Source organism: Anser anser (genome assembly GCF_964211835.1).
Source record: "Anser anser genome assembly, chromosome: 16".
Classification (NCBI taxonomy): domain Eukaryota; kingdom Metazoa; phylum Chordata; class Aves; order Anseriformes; family Anatidae; genus Anser; species Anser anser.
The window spans coordinates 623,150-643,338 of record NC_139737.1 but is presented as its reverse complement, the minus strand read 5'-3'; the positions used below and the strand labels follow the sequence as shown (position 1 = coordinate 643,338).

At 65.2% G+C, this 20,189-nt stretch overlaps 1 protein-coding gene across 2 annotated transcripts; it reads right to left on the bottom strand.

Annotated features, from left to right (window-relative positions):
- Positions 1-3,054: 3,054 nt before the first annotated feature.
- Positions 3,055-19,936, bottom strand: VSTM2L (V-set and transmembrane domain containing 2 like). Of its 2 annotated transcripts, none has more exons than XM_083802021.1 (4): positions 19,674-19,936; positions 8,778-8,947; positions 7,634-7,687; positions 3,055-4,333 (listed from the first exon to the last, which is right to left on the bottom strand). In XM_083802021.1, exons 1-4 carry the CDS (start codon positions 19,780-19,782, stop codon positions 4,022-4,024), a joined length of 645 nt encoding a protein of 214 aa, XP_083658147.1. In that variant the 5' UTR covers positions 19,783-19,936; the 3' UTR covers positions 3,055-4,021. The 2 variants fall into 2 exon arrangements, with proteins under 2 accessions (XP_083658147.1, XP_083658148.1); XM_083802022.1 differs by having other exon boundaries at positions 7,634-7,684.
- Between the last annotated feature and the right edge of the window lie 253 nt (positions 19,937-20,189).

Genomic DNA, 20,189 nt, shown 5'->3' with positions numbered 1-20,189 from the left:
CAGCTGAGAGGCAAGGCAGGCTTAGAAGAAAAACCAGTACCCTTTTTCTAGTTTTTTTGTAGAACAAAAGCACGCGTGTTTCTGAAAAGAAAAGCATAAAACCAACGGACAGCTGGCTAGCGCTGGCCAGCAGCCCCATTTCTAGAGGTTGCAGGTGTGCCCTGGGGCTGTCGCCTGCTTTTAATCCCTTTCCCTTCAGTGCTGTTCCCACAAGCCTGTGTTTCCTGCCACCACAACGCAGCCTGCGTGCCTCTCACAGGCTGGGAGCAAGCCCCCTTCAGCCCCCCGCAGCCAGGGGCGAGCAGGGCAGACCCAGCCCTGCGGTGCCCCCAAAGGAAACGGCTGCAGCCACACACCTGCCCGGCTGCCTTTCCAGAACCCGCAGTGGAAAAAAGCCTGGGATTTTAACAGCCAGCCTGGCCTGCAGACCTCAGCGGGGTCTTTGAGGACACTGGCCCACACGAAGGCATGCCCTCACACACGAGGACAGCCACGCTCAAGGGCAGCAGGGTCACAAAGTCCTTGCTCCCACCCCAGGCCTCACACCAGCTGCTCCGCATTCTCCACAAGCATGCCAGTTCCCATTCCCGGGGTAACAGCACCTTCAGAGCCTCTCGTTTCCCTCACACGAGTGACCTGGAGCATCTCTGAGTCTCCCCACCAGGCGCTGGAGGGACCCGGCTTGGGGACGAGCACCCAGGGAGGGGATGCCAGGGAAGGGCTGAGGCTCAGGCCCTGCCTGTGAAAGGCAGCAGTCCCACAGCACCGCTGCTGCTCAGGACCCAGCCCAGGGGATGACTGCAGGAGCAGAGGGGTGGTGGCACCGCAGCTTCTACGCGCAGCTTCCCAGGAGGTGTTCCTGCACCTCGGGAAGCCACCACACCTCCTGTGGTGCTCCGAGCCCCGGCACAGGCAGGCCCTGGGCCCTGCAGCCGTCCCCGAGCTCCTCGCCTGGTGGGGCCAGCACCCTGCAGGCCCCCACTGCTCAAGGCTACCAGAGGGACCGGGCCATCAGCCCCTGATCCCTGCGTCCCACCGCCCCGACATCCCTCCCCGACCCGGGGCTGGGTGAGGGAGGTGGCGGCTGCCTTTTCTCAGCAGGATGGCACAACCGGCGGGAGGGCTGCAACAACGGGAGGAATGAGCAAAGTTCTAATTACTAACTTCCCCATGTGGCAGGGGAACAACTGGAACCGGCTGCATCAATCAGGAGGGGGAGGCCTCGGGCTGTCATTTCAGCCTGGGCTTCCTGGTGACCCAATAAACCAGCCGCCCGGTTCCTGGGCTGAACACGCTCACCACAGAGAGCCCACCAAGCCGGGGGGGGGGCCGGGCTGGGCTCCCCGCTGCTGCCACACCACCCCACGGCTGCAGGGACATGGCACAAGGCAGCGGGTCGCCCCCGGCAGGCAGGGGGCACGCGGTGGGGCCTGGGCTCCACGCTGCCCGCAGCCATCCCCATGCGGCGAGCAGGTCGGGGCGCTGGATCACTGCGCTGTGTGCCCCGGGGCCCGGCCATGTCCCATCCTGCCGGCCAGCCTCTGGCACGAGTGGCGGTGCCGAGACCCCTGGTGCTGCCGTCCCCAGGCGTCCCGGCTCTCCTGCAGGGCAGCAGGGAGAGGGGCTGGCCCGCTCCGTCACACGGCTCTTCCCAGCTTCGTTATCACCCCTGCTTTATTACAGGCAGAGTAAATTGCTTTTGTCTGAAGCAGGATAATGGTCAGAAGAGTGCCTGTGTGGAGATGGCATTTTCATGAGGCTCGGCTCCTCCCCGGCAGTGACTTGCATACTAAGCTCAGCCCGCTCGCCTGGCCCTGTTGGACCCCAGGGCTGCCCGGCTCCAGCAGGGCCGGGGGGGCCACGACACCACCCACGGGTGGGGGGGACGGGGCCAGCTGCATCCCAGCCACCTCCATGCCTGGGAGCAGCTCTGCACCCCGGGGCTGCTGGAGGGGGGGCATGGCCCCAGGCAGGCACGCAGCCCCCCGGGGGCCCGTTCCGCTCCTGCTCCCAACATCTCACATAAACTCAGCAAAATGAATCTCTTCCAATAAAACCGGTTATTTTTAAAAGCTTGCCTCTAGGTTTTGCAAATTACTACACCAAACAGCAATTTGTTTGCTCGCCATTTGAGGTGATTTGCAGCCTTTCACCCTCCTCAAAGCAGCTCCAGCTCTTCCTTTTCCTCCCCTGTAGACTGTTTTTATTACAGTGGTAGCTGATTCCTCCCATCCCTTCTCCTCCCACCCCAGAGATACATTTCCCTGACAAGACGCATCAGAGTGCAACACAAGCACGAGCAGCTCCGTCAGGGAGAGATCTACAGAGCCGCCACTGTTATTGCTTGTGGCAAAGCAGAATTTCCAACAAAAGCCCCCTTTCCCTGGAGCTGGTTAATATTTCTCTCCTGACAAAGTATCCGGTGTATTTATAGGCTCCCATGCAGTTTACTCCCGTGTGATCATGGCTCCTGCAAATGAAACCCACAGCAGGCGGCGAAGGGGAGAGCAGCTCTCGTGGCCGTCCCCGGCCGTGCCCTTCCTCTGCCTCCAGCGCTGGCTGACACCAGGCCAGCAGCTTTTGCTTTTGTTACTCTAATGCATGACAAATTGCTTAATATCAGCACACCAAGAGGGGAGTGCAATGGAGCTCCACAGCTTCATAAACCACAAAGGAGCCGGGGGACGCCACGGCGCAGGTGCTCACCTGACGGGCAGCAGGGCTGAGCTGGGCGCTGCTGAAGCCCCGGCAGCTCCTCTCCAACTGATGGGGCAGAGCCTGGCCCCGCTGCACCCACCCCAAGCACCCCTGGTGCAACACAGCCCCCACTCACCAGAGCCACATCCTGCACACAGACCAGCACCACCCTGCTGCAGCTCAGCCTCCCTTTTAACACCGAGCCCCAGCTGCGTGCCTGATGCTCGTCTCCACCTGGGCGCATCGCAGTGCTCAGCAGCCCGAGGGCAGCCCCAGCTGGGCCCCTTTTTTTTTCCCAAGACAGTGCCAGAGCCCCTGCCCCGTGCCCCCCCCACAAGGACAGAGACCCACATAGGGTTTGTTAAGGAGCTTTATTAGCTGCAGGGAGCTGGGGGTGCAGGCTGGGGGCGAGGGCAGCAGGGAGCCCCCAGCCCTCTCCCCTCCACGGCCCCCTCCCCAGCAGCAGAACTTGCCCATGGGGGCCAGACTCTGCCATCTGCCCCCGAGCCGGGCGAGGGGCACGGGGCAGTGCGGCGGGAGGGGAGCATGGCCGGGAACAGGGTCACAGGCAGCAGCAGCCCCAGGGATGGAGCAGCAGCAGCCGGAGCTGGCTGTGAGCCCCCGCTTCCCCCGGGAAATGCGGAGGGCGTGGAGCAGCAATGCACAGGGGTGGGCCAGCTCCGGTCCCGGGCCTTCCCAGACCCCGCGTCCAACGGCTGAGCATGCCGGGAGCGTGCCGTGCCGTCCTTCCTCCGCTGAGCTCAGGCCTCGACGTGCTGGGGCAGCTTTGGGACAGGCAGGGGAGGGAGAGGCGATATATACAGTCCCTAAGAATGGATGCCCTAACTTATAGATGTGCTGTGGGGCTGGAAAAGAGCAACTAAACTGGGCCTCCTACGGGGAAAGGGATGGGGTTCGCTCTGCAAAGCACAAGGGGGTGAGCACAAGGGTGTCCCTGCGGGCAGGGACAGAAAGCCGGGGCGCGCAGCGCAGCGGGTGGCAGCAAGCAGCAGGGAGTCTGCCCCGCGTGGGGCCGGCGGGGACGGGGACCGCCACGCACGGGCGCATGGCCCTGGCACTGGTCCCAGCCCCAGTGGTGAGCTGGGGGCCCCGGTGTGCCCGTCCTGCTCCCGCGCTCCAGCCCCGGCACCGCCGCGCCATGGGGTGGGGGAAGAAACTGTGGTGGTGACGGGAGGAGGGGGCCCGGGGGGCGGCGGGCGATGCGGGGCGGTGGGGCCAGTCTCTGGTAGCAGCGCGGGACCCTCGACGGCTCCGCTGAGTCCGGGGGCTGGGGGGCTCCGGCGTCCCCCCCGGCACCGCCTGCCTACAGCACGCAGGAGGCGTCCACCGAGCGCTTCTTCAGCTCCTTCCCGGCTTTGTGGTGGTGGTGGTGGTGGTGCGCGTGGGCTGAGCCTGGCACGGCGGGGTCCAGGAGCGGGGCGCCCCGCAGCTGGGTGTCCTGGGGGTGCCCCAGGCCCCCCGCCTCCTCCACCCGCAGGTACGCCTTCACCTTGTGGTGCCGCGCCTTGCCGTCGCTGGAGTCGATCACCCGGCACTCGTACGTCCCCTCGTCCGCCGGCTTCACCCGGGACAGCCGCAGCTTGTGGGAGATGTTGCTGCCGACCACCTTCACCACCTGCGGCGGAGCAGACGGGGGTCAGGCAGCCCCTGTGCCCCTGGGTGTCCCCAGCCCCGCGGTGCCAGCCCCCACCCGTGCCGTGACGCCGTGTCCTGGGTCCCTCCGGGGCAGCAAAAATGACCGAAGGGCCCCCCCCAGCCCCAGCCCTCGGTCACAATAGGATGAAATCCCCAGCGTGCGCCCGGGCGAGCGGGGCTCGAAGATCGATGCGTAACCACGCCGGCTAATTAGCTTTTCTACCAAATTGATTCGCTCTCAGTATTTATCACCCAATGAAATTTAAGACTTACTCACTAGCCAGAGCTGCGGCTGCTATTGGGTTAGGTCAATAAATCAGATTTATAACCCGCCCTGAGGCCCCTGGCTCTGTTCCCTATAATCACACTGGATGGCAAAGGCCATTTTTCTACTTGCCACCGCATTTGTTAGCTGAAGATTTTATGGTGTTTAGAAATTGGGCTGGGAGCCGCAACCAAAGAGTCGCAAACTCCTGGCTGAGAAGGCAGAGGGGGGAGCGCCGGAGCGGGCGGCGGCCGGGGCAGGAGCAGCAGCAGCGGCCCTGCCACGAGGGCTGAGCTGCCGCCGCCAGGGCCTGTGAACACACGTGAGCCCACGCCACGCACGCAAACGCAAGCACGTGTGAGCTCCGCACGTCCTGCACACCGTGGGCTGCCTGGAGCCGGCCAGAGCCGTGTGGAGGTGTTGAGGCCACCCCAAAGGGCGGCTCTGGGGTGCTCCGGCAGTGCCCATGTGCAGCCGTGAACAGGGACCCTGCAGCAGGGACCCTGCAGGGGTTCGGGGGCTGCCGGCGGCAGCGCAGCTTCTCCACGGAGGGGCTGAGTGCAGGCGCTGAGCCGTGCCTGCGGTGGGGGAGCCTGGGGGGCCGCGGGGCACCGGGGGTGACAAGGCCGTGGCACGGAGCATGCGAGAAAACCGAGGACATAATGCGAGAGGACCTTCAAGAAAAACCTTTGTGTTAGCAGAACAAGGAGTCACTTAGAAGTTAATGGCTGGGAAATCTGGAACTAATAAAAGAACCCCCCCATTTGCTGGCACTGCAGTCGGCCAGCAGAACCACTGCCCTGGCAGGTCAGCGAGCCTCGTCCTGCGGCTGAATTATAACGGGCTGGATAATTTTATGACTGCCTGTAATGTTCCCAGCTCCACCGGCTGTGAGCAGAGCAACGCGACCCCCGCTCCACAGCGGGGCCGGGACGGACACAAGGCCGCTCCCTGTAGTCCCCAGGCGACCAGTGCACGACTGTTTGGCAAAACATCAGGCTGTTTTGAAAAAGGACTGAAAGGGAGAAAAACGATAAACCCAGAACTGTGTGTTTGCTACTGCACAGCAAACGGCTGCTCCAGCCCCTCAAAATGCCGCTGGGGCAGGAGAACCTCTGGCTCTGGAAATGCAGCTCCACCGCAGGGTGGGCTTGCTTCAAACCCCCGCAGCGCCGCATGGACGCCCCGCGGCACCGTCCCGCAGGGCAGCACGGGCTGTCCCCTTGTGCCGCGAGGTGAGCTGGGTGCGGGCTGTCTGATATCCCGCCGAGTCTGTTTTGGTGGGTAAAACATGGCCAAGGGGGTGCCTAGTGTGATGGTTTCTGCATGGGATCTACATTGTTTCGTATTGTTTTACTAGCTGCCGTTTGTTTTCAGTCAATTGCTTCTTTGTCTGTTGTGCGCATTTTATCAGAACCAGTTGTGGTGTTGTCTTGCCTTTGTTCATTTATCTTCCTTATTCTGTAAACATTTAATAATCAAGGACTTTTAAAATAACAAAAAGAATAGTTTAAATCTCAAGCCTCTCCCTGGTGGCTTGATCTGGAAGGAAACAGCGGAAGCATCACACCCGTTGCGCTTCGAAATAAATCATAGTTGCACACGCACATGCATTGATTACATTCCGGCATGTAATTAACTGCCTAATTATGCTGAAAAAATGCGACGGCGGAGTTGAGCAGGAGCCCTGGCCCTGTTCCCCTCCCATGCCCGGCCAGGTCGTTCTGCCCACAGCTGCTCTGCCCGGGACGTGCCGGGTGGCCAACCTATGGGGCAGCCCGAAATCCCTGCCAGAAGGAGCAGAAGGACCCACGTGGGAGCAGGGCAGCAGCACGTGCGGGAGGACCAAGAGCTGCTCTCCCATGCGGCGCAGACGTTTTTAGCAGAGCTTTCTGCCGGCTCCTACTGCCCGCACCTGGCTGGAGGCACCCGAGCTGCTGGGGACGCTTGGGGCGGAGGGCAGCCCCGGCACCCCGGCACCCGCAGCACAAGGGGTCGGCGTCCGCAGCTCTGCAGCAGGGCCGGATCCAGCCTAAGAGCTGGGTGGCCACCTCGGGTCCGGCCAGAAGATCTCCATTTCAAAAAGGGGCTGAACTGCTGCTCCTGGTCGCTATCAGCACTCAGCTGCGCACGAGAGCGAGCCAGAGAATCCCAGGGAGGGATTTTGAAGGCACCTGCTGGGCTTCAGACATTAATTCTGGGAGCGTTACATTGCCCATCATGAGAAAAGTGACAAATGGGGGCTCAAACCTCGGGAAGCAATGAAGAAAATAGATCAAAGGGGATATTGTCTCCCTGGGGAATTCATTACCGGCAATAGAATTTACATGTGCTAATCCCCACAGATGAGAAATGAGAGGCAATGCCCTAAATCATGAAGCTTTTTGGCATTCTACTTGCCACGGCACTTTTTGTCCGTGCCCTGGGACGAGCACCGGGGCAGAGGGGCTGATGCTGGCCATGACCCCATGCCTGCCGCAGCCGTCCCTCCTCGCCCACGCAGCAGGGGCAGAGGGGGAACCAGCAGGACGACGGCCACACGCGCTCTGTCTCTGCCCCCCGCCCCGTGGCGAGGACAGCACCGCACCACCCGGCCAGGGCAGCCGCCGCAGGCGAGGGCGCATGTGCGACAGCAAAGGGGCCGAGAGCATTTATTTTATTTAACTAATTAGTGTCTTCTCATTCTGTTCACATGAGCCTAAATGGCTTTGGAATGCTAATCCAGGGAGTAAATCAGATTATTCTCTCCTGAGTGTAAACCCGCTCCTCGGATGCCTACAGGAATCGCATCTGAAGGACACCCCAGGACCCAGCCCAGGCTGTTCTGGTGCCCCCAGCACACGCGTTCTGGCAGCTTGGCCCTTGCAAAGAGAGAGACAAAAGCCCCCAAAGAAACCAGCCCCCACCCACCCACCCCCCAGCAGGTCTGTGCAATTTTGAGCACCGGCGTTCTGGGGAAAAGTTACAGCTGTGCCCTCGATTAAAGTCCTTGCAAGAATCATTATCAAAACTCACGCTTATTTTTGTCGCGTCCTTCCCAGCCTCCTCCTGCTGCGATGCTTTTAGCTGCTGGGAAGAGAGGGATGGGGGAGGGAGACCGGAGAGGGGGAGAAAAAGCATTAGTTGAGCTGGAAGGAGGGAGAAAAGCCATCAGAGCAATTCCCACCTCCGCCAGGAGCCCAGCTTCAAAGTCCGGGCCAGGAAGGGGCCGAGGTGGGCGAGCAGCGGCGGCTGCACAGCCCCGAGCGAGGAGGAGGAGGGCGAGGGGCGTTTGGGCAGAACCCGGGCAGACTTGAGCCGTGCGGGCAGCACGGGGCAAACAGGGAGGGGAGGGATGCGGGGGGCACGGGGAGGCCGGGCTGCTTGCCCCCACCACAGCCCAGCTCCAGCAGTGGCCGCGGGCCCACCCGAGGCCGGGGCCGGAGCCCTGCCTGCTGCAGCATCACCACTGCGGGGGGGCCTCTCCCCAAAATCCCCCTCCCGCACAGCCCAGCGCCTGTCCCAGTTGCCATGAGCGCTCCCAGAAGAGCCCCGAGCTGGGCAGCAGCGAGCAGGGTGCAGGTGTCGGGGTCCCACCACGCTGCCGCCCCCGCCCCGCGCCCGCTGCCCCGTGCCTCTCAATTTATGGTAATGCCGGCAGCAGCTCTGCCAAAGACACAATAATAAAGGCTCATTAAAATACCTAAAGCTGCCTTTCCATTATTTGGCCCTTATCTCTGTGTGAACAGAAAGAGAAATAAAGAGACAGCTGTTTGCCAAGACCGATATACATGGAAATGGGGGAAAACAAGGGGGGGCTGGGGGGGATGATGCAGGGATGGATACGACAGAACAAGTTTGTGATGAGATGGGCGAAGGCAGCAGCACAAAGACAACCCCCCCACCCTGTGTCAGATCCCCGGGGACGTGCCATCTGGCCCCTCGGCTGCTGGGGCAGGACACCAGGACAGCCCTGCCCCGCTCCCACCGCCGAGCACCCTCGGCACGGCCGGGGGATGCGCACCCCTTGCAGCGGTCCTGAGCCACGGGAGGGCCCCGGTGCTCTGCAGACCGGGGGGGCGCTGGGGACACCGGTACGGGACGCAGGGCAACCCCCTGCGGACAGCGTGGGGAAGGGCTCTGGTCCACAGCGGGAGGGAGAGGCAGGACGGGCCGTTACCTGGGTGGAAGCCCACGTCTGTTTGTCCGTCCAGTCCTTGTGGTTGCGGACGTACCACCACTGGATCTCAAGGGAGTAGGAAGGGGAGCCGCTGCCTCGGAAGGAGCACGCCATCTCCACGTCCTCGCCGGCCTGGGCCGTCATGTCGTGCGGGGTCTCGGTGAACAGGGCTGCAGGAGGCACAGCGGGGCTGTGGGTGCCCGCGGGGACGGTGCCGCCAGCGGGGCCGCCGGGAGCACCCGGACCCGTCCCCTCCCCGGCCAACCCGACAGCCGTGGCGAGGGGACGGCCCCACCAAGCTCCTCGCTGGACCCGTCCCTGCCGCGCAGGGGTGGCCGCTGCCATCCCCATCTCCCCCGCCGCCAGCGGCCCAGCCCCACGGCCCTGCCCGCAGCAGCCCAGGGCAGCGAGGCAGCGGGAGCCCCTCGGGTGACCCCGTGCCCGCGGCGCCCCCCTGCCCCGGAGCGGGCGCGGGACCCCACGCGCCTCCAAGAGGTAGTAAACACATGAAGCGTGATCGCATTCCGCTTAAATCAGAGCATAAATGAAAAACAAATCCTTGTTTAATGCGGCCCCCAAACAGTCTCCCACATGCCATATGGTTTGCTTTCCTCTCTCAAAACAAATATTGTTCGGAGATGTAATTAGAATTCTTTTCATCTTCTCTGGAGAGATTATTGTTCCTCTGTTAAGGCGGCCCCAGCGTGCAGGTCACTAGGAAATGTTATTGTCACAATCTGCGGCGCCTGTCACGGCGTCTTCTCCCCGGCACAGCGTGGGGATGGGGGCTGAGCCCCCGCGCTGGCACAGCCGGACCCGGGGCTGCCAGCCCCCCCCGCTGCCCTGGGGTGGCCCCGGTCCCGCTGGAAACGGCTCCGGAGCGGGGCTGGACGCAAGGAGGACGCAGGCGCCCACGTCCCCAGGATCCTCGTGGGCAAGTGCACGTGGAGGGGGCAGCACGGTGCCCCCACCCGGCCCCGCCGCCTTCACCCGCCCAGCCCCCAGCAGGATCTGTCCCGCTCCTTGCCACGTGCTGCCGGTGCTGCCAGCTCCCAGCTGCCGCACGGGTCCCTTGGGTGCCCCCAGAGGACACCCACCCCTCTGGGAGCCGCGCACAGCTCCCCAGGGCTTCTCGCCAAGCCCTGATCCCGCCTGAAAACGAATTATTATCAGCCTAGACAGAAAAGTTAATACCTTTAATATCTCTCTGTCCCCCTGGATGCACGGAAATCCCTTACACTTATCGCTTTCCTTTAATCCATCTTAGCGGGGGAACTGAGGAAAATACATAGCATAAGGGGCTTAACGAGTGTCCCGCTCTCCCAGCTGAATTCCCGGCACTGCTCCCGCTGCCCCCGCTCGCACAGGACCTGGCCCCGGGAGGCACGCGGGTGCCACGCAGGAGAGCCGAGGAAGCCGCGGCTGGGGACGAGGTCCCGCGGTCTGGGGCCGCACGCAGCGCACGAGGGCCCGGCGCTGGCTGCAAAGCGACACGTGGCACAGCCGGCACGAGGCTCAGCACCCGCCCCGGACCAGAGCCCGCTGGGACCAGAGCCCTCCGTGGGACCCCTCCCCTGGGCCAGGCCCCACCGCCAGCTGTGGTTGTGCCGCGGTCACGCCATGGTCATGCTGTGGTCACACCATGGTCACACCATGGTCACGCCGTCCCTGCACAGCGGTGGCAGATGCGTGTCCCCCCCCCTGCTCCCAGCTGACTGCCAGCCAGGTGAAGGCAAGCAACGCCCAGCGAGCTGGAAGCCCTTTACCGAGCAGACCCTGCAACAACCCCCGGTCTAAGAGCCCTGCCTGCTGCTCTCACTAGCACGCAGAGGCTTTCCCGTAACCCCGGCTATGGCTTTATTTAAACACTGCACAGCACAGCGAGAGGAGCCGACCCCACGGGCGCCGCAGCCGCCTGACCCCCAGCCCCCTCCCCAGAGCCGGGGTCCCGCAGACACCCCCTGACCCCCGCCGGCCGCCCCGACGGGCACCGTGCGCCCTCCTCCACCCCGCCACATGTCCCCGGCTGCTCTCCGGAGGCAGCCTGCAGGGCTTTAATTGCAGCCTGAGGGGCAGGCTTTGTGCTGGGCGGCCCGAGGTCTGCAGCCCATGGCTGAATTACTCGGAACACAATTAAAATCAGCTCCCACGGACGGGAATTGGGCAGGGAGTGGAGAAAAGGCTTGATGGAATCATGCACCTTCTTTCTTTCAGATTTTAATTGGGAAGCTACGTATTAATTAACTTCAGGGCTCGGCCTCCCCGAAGCACATCCACACCCAGGCGGGTGCTGCCAGGGCTCCCTGCCCGAGGCGTCCGCCCCCAACCCAGGGCACCAGCCCCTGCCCCAGGACCCCTCCTGCTGCCGCCTGGGTCCTGCTTTGCCAGGGCAGAGCTGGGCTCCAGCAGAGAGGCTTTGAGGAACCTCAGCACCGCTCAGGATGCGGCCACACGAGGCCACAAAGGCCGCAGGCAGCGGGCAGGCAGGCTGCACCCCTCGGCCAGCCCCGCGTTTCTGCCCTAACCCTAAAATCCCACACTGCGGAACGGACTGGCGTGGGTTTGGGACCACAGCCGAGACCAAGCATGGCCCCATCCTCACCGAGTGCCGGGGGTCTCCCGGGTCCTGCAGGGATGTCTCTGGTCCGCGAGCAGGAGCACCAGCCGGGGATGGAGCCTTCGCCCCCCACCCTGTGCGCCCCGTGAGCGGCAGGCGGGGGCTCGCAGCAGACAGCTCATAAAGCACCCAGTGACGGCAGCGGGAGCGGAATCGGGATGTAAATAATGTCTGACAGCACGAGGGGAGGTGAGGACACCTCCCCGCACATCCCAGCCCTTCATCTCCCCCCGCCTCACCGCTCCCCCCCGCAGTGCCACAGCAAAGCCCCGTGAAGCAGGCAGAGCCCCCGGGGGTCTCCCATCTCCGGGGACGCCCGGAGGAGCAGAGGCAGCGCCGGGGGCTCAGGCCAGCAGGTCACAGCCCTGCTCGGGAGCAGGCGCCTCCTCGGATCCACTGCTCTGCGGGGTTTTTGAGCCTCACCATCGGGCCAGGCCCACAGGCAAAGCTGAGAGCTCAGGAGTTGAGGGGGGATGAACAGCGTGGGCACGGCTAGCTGCGGGCTGGCAGGGCTTGCTAAGGAAGGCGCCCGTGCTGGGCTGCACAGAGCCTCGGTGGGCTCCCAGCCCCGGCTCAATCCAGAGCCCCGGCTCAGCCATCGCCAGACCCCGTCTCGCCGCCTGCCATCGCTGCCCGACCTCCAACCCGCCGGGCACGGGGCGGGCAGCACACGCCGAGGACAAGGGCAGGAGCATCAGACCCAGCTGCCGGCAGAGGTAGAACAAAGAATCGCCTTAATTAGCGCTATTATGGTGTTACCTTCTGATCAGGCAGTGAATTGGCAGCTGGCTCCTGCGCTTCTCAATGGCCTACGAAAGCGATGAACAGTCTGGGGACCCTCCGAGGCGAGCAGTGACGGGGCTGTCACAGTGGAGCTGGTGGCAGGGCGAGGACGGAGCAGCGTGGCCACAGCAGCGCGGAGCCTCCTCCAGCCCGTGCCGTGCCCCTGCAAGGAGCAGGGCTCCCGCATCAGAGGACACCCGGTGCCCAAGTGCCCCCAGAGAGCACCGTGGCTAAAACCGCCTCCCGCAGTGGTGGGGGCACCGCTGGCACCATGGGGGCAGCGGGGATGCGGCACCGTGGGGCTCGCGCCAGCCCCAGCGCTGCCCCCCTGCAGGGGGCCGGGCAGAGGAGCCCACGGCACCGGGGGGCTGTGCAATGGGGCAGCCCCACACCGAACGCTCCTTCCTTCACCTCCGCCCCGCAGCCCCGGCATGGCGGGGGCAAGCAGAGGTCTGCTCCACGCACACAGGGCTGCGAGCGCTGCGGCCCCCCGCCCGCCCCCTGCCCCCCCCCCAGCCCCCAGCCCCGTCCCTCTCCCCTCTGCTGGCGCTGGCACCGCGTCCTCCCAGACAAAGGGAGGGGGACTGCAACGGGCTCACGGCTCCGCGTGGTTTATGGCCTGCTACCTGTCATAAACTGAGAAAATCAGGATCAATAAATCTTCCTGGAAACAAAAATCAGGGGAAATAAAATGAACTCAATGGGGAAACACAGATAAACGGAATTGAAAACGCCTGCTGGGACAGCTTGGTGCTCTCATAAACCGGAGATATAGCAGCTGCCCGGCTCCCTCCCCGCGGGGGCAGGATCCGGCCCCGTGGCCGCCTCCACGGGAGGGAGCGGAGAGGACGGGGCCCCTGCCGCAAGGCCACGTCCATGCTGGCTGCCTGGAAGCGACCGTGGGAGCCCTGCGCCCGTCCCCCCCGCATGCAGGACCCTGCGCCCCCCTCGGGGGGCCCTGGCGCTCTCTGCTCCATGGGGACCCCCCCAGGTGCCCGTGGGTCTGGTGGCTTTCCCAGCCCCAGGCACCCACAGCCCACTCCTGGCGCTGCAGCTCCAGCTCCCGAATTTGGATGTGCGCAGGATGCGGCCCCGCAGGCACCGGCCTCACTGCGCAGGGCTGGGGCTGCTGGGGAGCAGAGCCCCCGGGGGCAGTGGGAGCATCGCAGAGATAAGGGGGGGGGAATTAACCTGGGGGCACCCGCAGGTTGGCAAACGTTGCGCGAGCCTGCCGGAATCACTTCATAACGCCCCACCGAACAGACGGGTGCGGAGCAGGCAGGGGCACCCCCGGGTGAGGGGAGCACGAGCAGAACGGGAGAGCCTGGGGGAGCAGCTCCGCAGGAGCCAAGGAAAAGGGCGGGGGGGGGGGGGGGAACCAGGAGGCACAGAGACCCCAGAGCCGGCCCCAGCAGCAGCCGACGCAGCAGGGACCGGGGACAGGAGGGACGCACAGCGGTCAGGGCGCTCCTGCGGGTACCCGGCTGGGGCAGCCCCGTGCTGCAGTGCCCCGAGCTGTGGCTTACGCGGCCACGTGGGCATGCAGGAGGGTAATATTTGTGTAAACACGCACTGAAGGGTGGTTAAATATGTATTGGGTACTTGCAAATGCATATTAATTACCTGGTTAGTGCTCTAGCTTGCTCTGTGAATTATTTACCCCACTGAACCACCACAGCCCCCGTCGGGCACGTCTCTGCCCAGGGAGGCAGGAGGAGCTGCGGCCCCAGGGGCAGGACGGCTCCAGCGCCCGCTCCCCTCCAGCGGGGGCTGCTGGGGGCCGATCCCCCCCTACCAGCCCTGCACCACTCCAGCCCCCCCCAGCTCCCAGGGCTCAGCCCACGGGGCTGGGGCCACCCTAAGCTCTGCAGGAACCGCCTTGGGGCCGAGCGATGAAGATCTGGGGCCAAGGGCTTGAGCAAGAGCCGGGCCGGGGCTGCAGGCAGGGGCACACCCAGCACCAGCAGCAGGCCCCATCCCGCAGCCACCCCCCGCTCAGCACCCGAGCCCCGCGCCTTGGGAAGAGGGGGGGGGTCTGGGCAGCATCGCCCTCAAATCCTGCCACGACACGGCAAGCGTGGGAGGGGAGAAGCAGAGGGAAAGGGGCTCGGGGATGAGGCTGGGGAACCACAGCCCCCAGGGAGGGGAGGACACAGCAGGCGGGTGCGGGGGGCGCAGGACCGGGTGCGGGGGGCGCAGGACCGCTGCGAGAGCTGCTGCCGCCGCCCCCACCCCCTCCCCCGGACTGCCGCTATTGTGTTTTGGGCTGCGATCAAGTGTGGCTTATTCTTTCTCTTCACAAAGCTCCGAGTCATAATTCATGGTTTATTATGGTTCGGTGAGTCAAGACACTCAGAGAACTAATTGCCAGCTCAGCCGCGCTCTCCCGATAATCCTCTCCCTCGACCGCCCCCCCTCGCACCCCTGCAGCAGGAGCGCAGTGAGGGGCCTGGGGAGGAACTGGGAGGAAACCGGCCCCAGGCTTGGCCGCAGCAACCCTGGGTCTGCGCTGGGGCGAGGGGCATCCCCTGGCAGTGCCAACCCGGACCCCACCCCAGGCAGCATCAGCGGCTGCGTCCCACCTACAGCCCGCACCCCCAGGAGGCACCCAGCAGGGCTGGCCCATGTCTGCGCCCAGACTGCAAGCAGCAGGAGCCGACAGCGAGGTCACCCCGCGCCGACGCTCACCGCCACCATCACCAGGGGCTCAACCAGAGGCAGGACCCAGCTGCAGGAGCTGCCGGAGAGCTGAGCTGCTCCCTCCTGGCTGGCAGCGAAGTGCAGGCATGGAGGAACCTGCGAGGAGCACGCAGGGTGGCAGTGACAGCCGTCCCCACGCTCTCCGCCCCGGCGCCCGCCGGCAGCACTCAGCCCTCCCCAGGGATGCTGCCCGCTGGCACGCCAGTGGCAAACCCCCCCCTGACCCCAGCCGGCTCCCCAGAGCCGCTCCATGGGCTGGGTTTGCTCCGTGCCGTCTGCCTGCACGGCCGCAGGAGGAGCGGCTGCATCCGACAGCCAACAGCAGCCCGCGGGCGCTGCCCCGTCCCCAGGTAGCCGCGTCCCTCCTGGCCGACCTCGTGTCGCAGGCACCGACGGCCGCCGCGCGGTGCCAGGGGGCCCCCCGACCCCCGGTGTGGGTTCCCTGTTCAGGGGTCACCGGGGGACCAGAACATCCCCGCACGCTGCCCTGCAGGCGGACAGATGCTGTTCCATGCCCTCACTGTGCCGTGCCCCCAGGGACACGGGGTTTCTGGCTTGTTCTATGCAGATTGGTCCGAAAATCGCCCTCCTGTTCCCATCTGCCCATTCAAATCTATGAATGAATCTCCTCCTAATAAGCCCGCGCGCAGGGATGCTGGCCCCTGGTCACCAAAAGCAGATCACGGAAAAAAAAAACAGCACATGAACAGCGGTGTGATGGCCGGAGTCACCGGCGAGAGCAGGGCCGGCAGCTCTGGCTGCAGCCGGCGCAGACACCTCCCCTCCTTCCCGCAGACCCCCGGAGCTCCCCCCAGCCTTGGCTCCAGCTGCAGATCCGAAACCTGCCCCGAGGCTGCAGAGAGCAACCCCGAATCCCAGCCCGGGGCCAGCTTTCCCCACCGAAGGTCCCGCCGTGCTCCAGCACAAAGGACGCACGGCGCGGCTCCGGCGGTTCCGCACCTGCCCCTCTTCCAAGGAGGCGTCAGGTTGGAGCCCCACAAACACTGCCTGGGGACAGGGAGGGCTCGTGCTCGCACGTGGGTGCGGCAGAGCCATTTCTTTGCCGCTATTTACTGTCATATTAGCAGCAGAATTACCTCAATTTTGCAGCGTAAATTAAAAACAACAAAAAAATCCAACTAATTTTGTGATTGTGATCAGGCCAGAGCTCACCTTGCCAGGGAGTTTGAATTAACCTTGAAACCTGCGAGTATTTCTAATATTTGACAACCGGGGGCTGGGCTGCAGCCCGCAGCCCCTGCCCGTTTCGCTGCAGCAGAGGAGATGCCGACAGCGAGAGCCCCGCTCGCCCCGGCGCTGGGCAAGCGCCTCGTGCAGGCAGGGGACTTTCTGCTCTCGGATTGCTTGTGTGGAGTAATGCTTCTCAGACAATTCACTCCTGAAGGGAACGAGGAGGAGCAGTTATCTGATAGCATAAGTAGCAAAAAAAAAATAAAAATTGGCCTGTTACTATGGTCCCTGAGGGACCCCAGGCGGCGTTTGGCAGCCTGTCCTTCAGACGTCACCTGCTCGTGGTGCTCATCTGCTGGGGGATGATCTCCGGCCGGGCAAGGCACCGGGTGCTGCGCGCTAACTGGGATGGGGCGCACAGAGCCGGGCGCAGCTGCAGACCCAGCCCAAGAGGCCTCACGCCGGGCACCCCCAGCACAAGGCACCGGCCGCAGCAGAGCCGCCCGCGTCCCACCACGCGTGGGCAGCGAGGCGGGAGCCAAACCCGAGCTGGGGCAAAAGGCCACGGAGAAAGGTGCAGGACACAGCCAGGCCCTGCGCCGACGGGCTGGGTACAGCGACCGCCCCCGAGCCCTTGTGCCATGAACCGCAACCCCCACGCAGCTGCTACGGAGAGCGCCCGAGGCAGCGCCCGAGGTGGTGCCCGGGTGGGCGAGCATCAAGCCCGGCACCCCGAGAGCAGGTGCCGGAGGGGGGCAAAGCGAAGCCTCCAGCTCCGTGCCCCCGCTCCTGCGCCCCGGCCCCGCTGCCCTGCCCGCGGCACCAGCGCTGCTGCCAAACGCGCCGGCTGCTCGCTCCGGTGTGCTGCCTCGCTCCCGGGGAGCGTTATGATTAAAATTGGCTGTCACTGTCCTAACGTAATAATTCCCAGTGTCTGGCCCATCGTCTGTCAGCCTTCTTCAAGGGAAAAGAAAGCGCAGACATTTGATGAGGAGAGGTGTCAGAAGTAATTGCGTTGAATGACTGCACGAACAGCAGCAGGAAAAACACATCGGATGGAGTATTCCCACCAGGAAGCATGAAAAAATCCAGCACAATGCAAAGTGTTTATGAAAGTAATTGATAGAATAATCATTGGCGTGTGAGACAAAGGAGAAGGGCAGCACCCCGGGGAGTCGGGGCACCGCTCCCTCCAGCCTTCAGCCATTCAACTAGCAGCTTTATTGATGGCGAGACACTAACACTTGCAAACGATGCGAGGAAGGAGACAGGATTCTCCTCCCCGGCAATGCAAGCTGCTTACCAAGCGGCTCCCTGCCCGCTCCAGGAGCAGACAGGCTGGGAAGGAGGCTGGCGCTTCCCAGCCGGCGCAGGTTTGAAAGCCGATGGCGCCAGCCCAGTGCGCACACGCTGTCTGCGCTGGGGTGCATGAATAATTGAAGGAGCCAGCCCGAGGAGAGGAGCGCGGCTCGCGGGGGCGGCGGGGAGCTGTGCTGCTGCCCACCGCAATCCTGGGGACCGCGGGGCTGGCGGCGGAGCCGCACCCCGGAGCCTGGCGCTGGCTGCCGGGCAGAGCCCTTGCCGTGGGGACAGGGAAAGGACTTTCTTTGGCGGAGACTTCTTTTCCCTCCCAGAGCAGCTCCTGCTGCCATGCGAGCTGGAAACGCATCGCTCGTGCTTGCGGGGACGTCGGATGGAGGAGTCGGCCTCACCCGCAGGGCGCAGGTCTCTGTAGCAGCCCCCTGATGCCCGCCGAGTTTCCGTTCGGTTCCCTCCCCGCACCTGGGGCCAAGGGAAAGATAACAGCGAACGCGCTCCCGGCCGGGCCGGGCGCGGGAGAGGCTCCGCGAGATGGTGGCGGCGAGCTCGGGCGGCTGCGGCAGAGCCCGGCAGGAGCTGCCCGGCCCCGGCAGCCCCGCTCTGCCCGGCCGGCTGCATCCTGCCCCTCCGCGCCCCGGCCCCGCCGTGCCAGGGAAAGCTGCACCGGCGAGTAATGCGATGATCAATCTCCAATCTGCTAAACAGCAATTTATACAGGTTTTCAGCACACAGCTTTTATCAAATTGGTATTCACCTACTGAACACAAATGGCTTATTATACATGACCCACTTACTCACTGCTTTTCAGTATCGTTAATAAAGGTTTCTGTTGTGATTAAGTGAGTTGCTGCAGAACTGCTCGTAGTTGAAAGCTGTAATGTGGCTCCAAAGTGCACTTACCCTACCAGAATATTTTTCTCCTTTGCTCCCTTCTTCCTCGCAGCAACCATTTCACTATTTATTTGCCTATTGCTGAATTTCTGAGGGGAGCAGCAGAGGATAATGGAGGCTGTTCGCCCACATCTCCTTCCGGCATGCCGGGCTGGCGGGTCCGGAAATCCTCCTGCCTTTACCCCACCGGTGCGAAGGCAAACCTCCCGCACGGCGCAGACGGGTGACTGCCGGCCCACGTACCGCACTGCTGCAGGACGCGGCGTCCCCGCAGCCCCGGCACGGCACGGCCACCGCGGGGCCGCTTCTGCCTGGAGGCTCCTCGGGGCAGGGAGCAGCTCCGGTGCCTCCTGCTCCAGAGCCGCGCCGGGGGCTGGCGGCAACCCCGCAGCGGAGCTCCTGCAGAGACCCCGCGGTCGCACCTCTGGGGCTTGGGTTAAACCCTCCCGTGTCAGCACGGCGAGAGAAAGGCAGCTCCCGGCACCGTCCGCAGAGGTGTCCCCGTCACCTGCTCTGTACCCCAGAGCTGGGGGTGCCCCCGCACTAGAGCAGACTTTCTCTTCGGGGGCTGCAGGAAGAGGCTCCCCCCGACCAGAGCCAGCAGTGGAGCTGCTCCTGCTGCGAGGGTGCGCAGCAGCGCACGGTGCTGAGCAGCAGGTGCACGGCGCTGTGCACGAGGATGCACGCTCACACGGGGATGCACGGCACTGTGCACGAGGATGCACGCTCACACGGGGATGCACGGCACTGTGCACGAGGATGCACGCTCACACGGGGATGCACAGTGCTGAGCACAGCGATGCACGCTCACACGGGATGCACAGTGCTGAGCACAGCGATGCACGCTCACACGGGATGCACAGTGCTGAGCACAGCGATGCACGCTCACACGGGATGCACAGTGCTGAGCACAGCGATGCACGCTCGCACGGGATGCACGGCGCCGTGCACGAGGACGCCCGGGGGCGCACACTTACCCGGCGCCGTGCGCGGGGCCGCGCCGTGCCGAGCCCCCGGGCTCCGCCGCCCAGCGGCAGGGGCAGAGGCGGCCCCCGGGCGGCGGGGAGCGGAGCGGCGGAGCCCAGCCCCGGCTCGGCCGGGCCGCCCGCAGCCCCCGGCTCCCCGCAGCCGCCGGCGCGACGGAGCGCGGCACCGCCGCGGCCCCCGGCCCCCGCCCCCGTCCCGCAGCCCGGGCAGGACCCGCCCCGCCCCGCCGCCAGCCCCGGGCCGAGACCGCGGGGACCGAGCCCCGGGGACCGGCGCCGCCGGGCACCGAGCCCCGGGAGCGCTCCGTGCCCGCCGGCCCCCCCGGCAGCCGCCGCCGCCGCCCGGTGCCCGCCGCCCGGTGCCCGCCGCCCGGTGCCCGCCGCCCGGTGCCCGCCGCCCGCGCTCACCGCTGCCCGCCGCCGGGGCGTCCCACGGGGGGTGCCGGGAGGCGGCGCCGAGCTGCAGGTAGAGCCCCAGGTAGTGGAAAATCCCCAGGGCCAGCGCCAGGGCGCCCATCTTGCCGCGGGCGCGTCCGTCCCGGGGGCGGCGGCGCCGCCGGGCCGAGCCCTGTCCCCGGGGCCGCGCCGCGGTCCCGGCGCCGCCGCGCTGCGGAGCTCTTCCCTCGCGCGGAGGGCGCCGCGCGGCGAGGCGGTGCCGCGGCTCGCCCGGAGCCTCCCCCGCCCGGCGGAGGGATCCCGGCCCCGCGCACACCCCCAAAGTTTTTCCCACGCTCCGTTCTTAAAGTGCGCGGGGCGGGGCCGGGCCCCACGCGCCCCACGCGCGGCCCCGGGGGGGGGCTGCCGCGCCCCGCCCGCACCCCCAGCGCCCCCCGCGGGCGACACCCGGCGCGGCGCGGGAGCGGGGCCCGGCCCGGAGCCCCCCCCACGCGCGGGGGGGTCGCGTCCCGCAGCCCGCGGAGCCCG